We start from the raw sequence: 6,492 nt of genomic DNA on the forward strand, positions 1-6,492 counted from the left end.
GCATAAGGACCGGTGTATCCTCTTCAAAGATAAGGGAGGATGTATTGGGGGGTGGGGCTGTATGGATTTCGGTTGTGGGTGCCAAAAGAGGCAGGTGCCTTGGGGGCGGCAGTGGGTTGGCGAGCTGGCCCCACAGCCAGACCCAACTAGGCGACCCCCGGCCCTGCAGCGCCCCGCCCCCGCGGTCCGCTTGCGACGTGTCGCCTGCCGCGCCCCGCCCACGCCGCAGTACCCGGATGCGGGTGACGTGCGGCCGCCATCTTCCAGTCCCGGGTAGCCAGCGCCAGTCGGAGCCAGCGCGAGCCGCCGCCGCCGCCGTCGCCGTCACTGCCTCTGCCAAGTCCACTGCCCGCTACCCCCGCCATGTAAGTCAGCCGCCTGCCACTCGCCACCCGCGGATGTTCTGCCCCTTGCGGGCCGCCACCCCAAGGAGTGGACCGGGAAACACGGGGGTCCCGCCGCGGGCCAGGCTGGTGCCCATGACTGCGGGCGGATGCCGGGAACCGGGTCCCTGGCGGTCTGGCACGGGCGATGGCTGCCGGAGGGAGCAGACCCAGCGTCCACCCTCCGCCCCGCCCCTGTCACTATGGCCGTCAGTCATTTCGGGTCGACCCCGGGCAGCATCTACGAGGTCGCCCTCATTTAACCAGAGGGGAAATTGAGGCATGAGGAGGGTCTCTCAAGGTCACGCAGCTCAACCTTAGAGTGACTGTCTCCCATCGGGTGGCCTTCTCGCGCAAGAGAGGACTGGAGGGACTGTGGATGGACAGGTGGATGGGTGGAGCCCCGGCCGTAGGGCCAGAGGCTTCAGGCCTCGAGTCTTAATCCGTTTCTCTTCCTTAGGTCGGCTACCGCTGCCACCGTCCCGCCTGCCGCCCCGGCCGGCGAGGGTGGCCCCCCTGCACCTCCTCCAAACCTTACTAGTAACAGGAGACTGCAGCAGACCCAGGCCCAGGTGGATGAGGTGAGTGTGTGTGTGTGTCTGTGTCTGTGTCTATGTCTATGTATGTCAAAGATGCAAGATGATGGGCTGGCAAATAGGTGTGGGAGCCCATCTTGGGTTGAAGGTAAAGACAGTTTATGCTTGTGGGTTTGGTCGGAGACCTGCCTCATCCCCTTTCTGTCTCCCTGTTAGCATGCACTTGGAAGGGCTGCAGGATGAATCAGTTGAGCTAGCCTGGGGTGTGCCAGCTGGGGCAGGTGTGCTCTGGTGATAGGCGGATCCAGGCCCTATAGATAGAGGGTGTTGCTGAGACATCTGAGCGCTATGGTAGCGGCATGACCCTGATGTGTGCTCCTTGCATGTCCCCTAGGTGTGCTAGGCATGTTCTGTGTATGTCCTTGGCATGTTAGCCTGGAAACATCGGGGTGCATGTTCCACTTGTGCCACGATGGGCACATGTTCAAGAAGTGCCCTCCTTGAGGCATGCCTTGGCACACCCCCCTGCCTCGTGGACCCCTCCCTCAGGTGGTGGACATCATGAGGGTGAATGTGGACAAGGTCCTGGAGCGGGACCAGAAGTTGTCGGAGCTGGATGACCGTGCAGATGCCCTCCAGGCAGGGGCCTCCCAGTTTGAAACAAGTGCAGCCAAGCTCAAGCGCAAATACTGGTGGAAAAACCTCAAGGTAAAGGGGAGGAGATGGGGACAGGTTGGGAGGGGCAGTGGGGAAGTAGGGTGTCACTGTGTCATTCACCTCCCTCTCACTCTTAGATGATGATCATCTTGGGAGTGATCTGCGCCATCATCCTCATCATCATCATCGGTGAGTGGGGCCAGAGGCCAGGGCCCCTCCCCTGGGGAGGTAGAGGCTTTCCCTGGGGAGCCTGGGCTTTGAAGGTCACTAACCTAGTTTTTACTCTGCAACCAAAACACACTTTGCTGCTATTGGCAGTTCTGACTCATTTAGAGCCCAAAACTTGAGTGTTGTATAGCCCTGCTTTCCCTGGTTATGGGTCAATCCGGTTAAGATTTTGGGACTAGGAATACCGGGTGGGGTCCTGGTGTTCGTCTAGGAACCCTTTGAGCCTAAAAGCTCCATCTGGGGATTCTAAAACGGGAGTAGGAGACAGGAAAGGGTGAGGTCTCGAACACCAACCACCAGGATACCACTTACTCCACTGTTTGAAAGCTACCGTCACATACCCAGTGCATTAAAGGTTTTATGCCCCTTTGTCCAGCCGTGGAGTTTAAGGGACCTCAATACCCACTTGCCAAGTCCCTTTGAAGAAACTGAGGCTGAGAGGGAAGGGATGTCAGCCAGTGGGGGAGTGGGGAGGCTTGGAACAGGGCCAGGCCTGACACACTGCTTTCTTTCTCTTTCTCCCCCTCTCCTCGTCCTCCTTTCTCCCCCTCTCCCTCGTCCTCCTCTTGCCCTCTCTCCACAGTTTACTTCAGCACTTAAATCCCTGAGGAGTCTGCCCTGCCTAAGAAGGGCCTCTCCCCCACCCCCAGCCGTTCCTCCACCTCTCAGCCATATCTTTCAGCCCCCTCCCTTGGATCCGTGTGTGTGTGTGTGTCCGTGTGTGTGCCCCCTGTAAATAGCCAGCTGTTATTTATACATATATAATATTATATATATTTGGTCTGTTTGTAGTTTTATTACTAGAAGATTTTTTCCGGTTGTCCTTAACACCCCTTCCTGAGGTTCCCATCACCTCTCTCTCACCCTCTGTCCCTTTTCCTCTTTCCTGATCAGCCCCAAGTCCCTTCATTTGCATCTGCTATGCAATAGCCCCTCTCCTCCTTCCCTTGGATTTAACCGATCTTTCCCTTATCTTCCCTGTACAATCCCAGGCCCTCCCAAAACAAAAGCAAACCCCACAGAAACAAACAGAACACCCCACCTGTCTAGGCTTCCCTAGGCTGCATCTTTGTATCCCTTGGGAGGCTCTGAGACTGGTTCCACTTGGTCCTAAGAATCCCAAGATTTTCTGGGAGCTTCCAACATGTTGATTAGCATATCATTTGCATACGCTGTCTGTTTCATTTTGTTTTGTTTGTTAGTTTTTTGTTTCCTTTCTGATCCATCACTCTTCACTCTTCTGTGTTTTTTCTTTCTTTCTTTTCGGAAGAGTCAGTCTCCATTGGTCCTCTTACCACACTTTTATTAGCACGACATTATCTGCAGGTGGTGGGGAGTCTGGACTTTTGGGGAACCAGGCTGCTCTGGACCCCAAGGTTTCCTCCTCCCAACCCCTCTAGTCTAGTTTGCTTCCCTTACCCCGTTTCCCACACCTCTTGTACCCTCCTCTCCCTCCCCCAGCTGGTGTGTAAGTGTCTTGGAGTTCAGTGTGTTATGATGGACCAATAATTCTGCCACTCGGGGTCTCTCCCTACATTCCTGCTCCCCAGTTTTCATGTGGGGCACTCAACTGACATTCCCAGGGGGTCTCGCTCCCTCCCATCTGCCTGATCTGCTGCCTCCTCCCATCAGGAGAACTGGGGGCCGACCACAATCTGGTTCTTTGAGGAGGGGTGGCTCCAGTGTGTGGGGGTCATCACTGCCTTGGGGAGGAGTGGGACAAAACAGAATCCCCCTAATTCCTGCCTGAAGTCTCTGGCCTCATCCTTGCTAGAGGTTCGACTGAAAACTTTCCTCCCCAGTCTGGGGGGGGGGTATTACCCCCATCACTGCCCAGCTCCTCTGACTGCCCCCCTGTATTCAGGGTGGGGGTACTAGTCACTGCCAATATGTGTTGGGACTTGCTGGAGGATGGGGATCCTCGTCCTTCTCCAGGGCTGTTGAGCCCAGAGAGAGAGAGTGTGAGAGAGAAAGCAAGCTATTTCCTTGTTGAGTACAATGATAGAGGAAGGATCTAATCTTTTTAAATGGCACAGTTTTAGGGATCTGAGGGTACAGCCCCTTAACCTGCCTTGGGGGGGGTTGTTCCCCAAACTCTTGCCCCCCACACACCAGGTTTTCTGTGTGGAGGGGAACCAAGGAGATCTAAACTGTGGTGTGAAAGGGTAGGAGAGATGCTGGGGGTGGGGGTGCTTGTGTTTTAGACCCCCAATATTATCCCAGTGTCCCCTGCCTTCCTTCTTCCCCTGCCCCATGCCCCCAATTCTGTGGCGCATCCAGATTGTGAAAATGTACAATAAACGTGTAATGAGTAACCATATGGTGTCCAAAATCTTTTTCTTAATCAGTAATAAGAATATTGGATTTTCAGATATGGAGTGGTTGAAAGATTCTTTGGTAAGAGCTGGCTGGCCTGTTGCAGGAGGCCCTGACCTTGGGCCCTGGCAAAGTGTAATTCCCGAAGTGGCCACAGGGGGCACCAGCAGACGAGAATCAGAAGTATCACTAAAGAAAGTACCTGATGTCTAAGAGGCAGGTGAACTCTGCAGTCTGGGATTACCAGCTTCCCACTACCGGCCTAGAGTGAGCTGCTACCACAGAACTCCTTTATCTCCTAAATGTCACTGCTAGCTATTCCTTAGGTTCTCTCATAGCCCTGTACTCCTGGACCACTTCTGTGGGGGCATGTCTTCCCCTGTCCATTTCAGTGCCGTACATCCAGATGGGCCGATGAATGCTTGAAAGGATCAGCCTGATGAGGCAAAGCTGACTGTGGCATAAAGCTAGCTATAGATGGCACACTACCCTTGCACTGCGTTGTGTAACTCTTACTCCCGAACTCTTGAACTGGAAGCATCACTACCCCTTTGTACTTCAGCAACATCACTGAGATATAGCTATATAGGAAGTAGGTAGCATTTCTGGTTGCCCTCTGTATTCAGGGCACGAGGGACTAATCACTGCTAGTGAGTGTGGTACTTGCTGGATCACAGTGATCTTTGACTTTCCAGGGCAGTTGAATAGAGATCGGGGTGGGAGGATTGGCTAAGAACCACTAGAGGGCCAGGTGTGGTACAGGCCTTTAATCCAAGCATAAAGGAGGTGGGGACAGGCTGATCTCTTGACTGTGAGTCTAGCCTGGTCTACATAATGAGGCCCTGTCTAAAAAAAAAAAAAAAAAAAATTAAAAAAAAAGAAAACAAAATTTTTTGAGACAGAATTTTATTATGTAACACTGGCTGTCCTGGAACTCACTGTGTAGATTAGGCCTGGAATACACACTTGACTGCCTGTTGAGGCTGGGATTAAACATGTGCATCATCATTAGCTAGCCAAGAAATAAGGACTATTAGAGAGCTGGGGGCGAGGGGCGGGGGATGGTGCATACTTTTAAGCCCAGTATTTGGGCGGTAGTGGCATATGGATCTCTGTGAGGTTAAGGCCAGCCTGGTATACAAAGAGTCCAGAACAGCCAGGACTATGTTACACAAAGGAATCCTGTCTTGAGAAAAAAAAAATTAGAACTATTTTTTTTTTTTTTTTTTTTTTTGGTTTCTCTGTGCAGTCCTGGCTGTCTTGGAACTCACTCTGTAGACTAGGTTGGCCTCGAACTCAGAAATCTGCCTGCCTCTGCCTTCCAAGTGCTGGGATTAAAGTCGTGCACCACCATGCCCAGCTTAGAAGTACTTTTAAAAATAGATTTTCAGGGGCTGGAGAGATGGCTCAGCAGCTAAGAGCACTGACTGCTCTTCCAAAGGTGCTGAATTCAATTCCCAGCAATCACATGTTGACTCACAACCATCTAGAAATGGATCCGATGCCCTCTTCTGGTGTGTCTGAAGACAGCTACAATGTACTCATACAAATCTTAAAAACAAACAAACAAAAATTAGATTTTCAAAGTTGGGCAGAGCCAGGTGGATTGGCAATCTCCAGGTTTGGGGGCAGCCAGGTCTACAGAGTGAGTTCTAGAACAGCCAGAGCAACACAGAGAAACCCTGTCTGGGCCGGGCAGTGGGGGCACACGCCTTTAATCCCAGCAGAGGCAGGTGGATTTCTGAGTTCGAGGCCAGCCTAGTCTACAGAGTGAGTTCCAGGACAGCCAGGGCTACACAGAGAAGCCCTGTCTCGAAGAAAAAAGAAAAAAAGAAGAAAGAAACCTGTCTGGAATACACCCCCCGCCCCGCAAAAGGGTGTCATTGGAAATTATTTCAGAGGTTCTAAAGTACTGAGGTGTCTTACAGCCTATCCTAAATTCTACCTTTATGGAGAGTTTAAATAAGGCTTTTTGCATTTAATTCTTGGAATTACTTCTAGGTTTAATGTCTCCATAGGCCTTACAATACCAAGCTACCTTTATGGTGTCAGAGACCTGGGTTCAGACTTTAGCTCTTTTATCAATATACATAATCTAATTCCGACAGATTACGTAACCTCTCAGCCTCTTTTGTGAGGTTATGGGTAGTGAGCCGGCCTTCTTGGGAGTCTGCAAGAAGGGGCTGGCCAGCCAGGCCCAAAGAAAATAAATAGGAGGCGACTGTCATTTCACCGTCATTGTCATGCAATCTAATGATATCTTCAGTGTAGTGCTCAGATTTTTAAGCTTTGGGGATCACTAGAGACACAAAGCTCAGGCACCAGAAACCTCTTGTAATGCCAGAGTCTCCAAAGTATGCCCACTACGCCAT

General features: G+C 52.0%; 1 protein-coding gene across 1 annotated transcript; it reads left to right on the forward strand.

Annotated features, from left to right (window-relative positions):
• The first annotated feature begins 265 nt into the window (after positions 1-265).
• Positions 266-4,119, forward strand: Vamp2 (vesicle-associated membrane protein 2). The gene is made up of 5 exons (NM_009497.3): positions 266-365; positions 844-964; positions 1,469-1,627; positions 1,714-1,765; positions 2,388-4,119. Coding segments are annotated over exons 1-5 (351 nt in total). The 5' UTR covers positions 266-363; the 3' UTR covers positions 2,405-4,119.
• The last annotated feature ends 2,373 nt before the right edge of the window (positions 4,120-6,492 follow it).

Source organism: Mus musculus, chromosome 11 (assembly GCF_000001635.26).
Source record: "Mus musculus strain C57BL/6J chromosome 11, GRCm38.p6 C57BL/6J".
Taxonomy (NCBI): Eukaryota; Metazoa; Chordata; class Mammalia; order Rodentia; family Muridae; genus Mus; species Mus musculus.

What these genes read in the sequence shown, in the direction of transcription:
- Vamp2 (NM_009497.3), top strand. An exon ending in CCCAGGCCCAGGTGGATGAG is followed by an intron (nt 965 to 1,468) that starts GTGAGTGTGTGT and finishes CCCCTCCCTCAG; the next exon opens with GTGGTGGACATCATGAGGGT. An exon ending in ACTGGTGGAAAAACCTCAAG is followed by an intron (nt 1,628 to 1,713) that starts GTAAAGGGGAGG and finishes TCTCACTCTTAG; the next exon opens with ATGATGATCATCTTGGGAGT.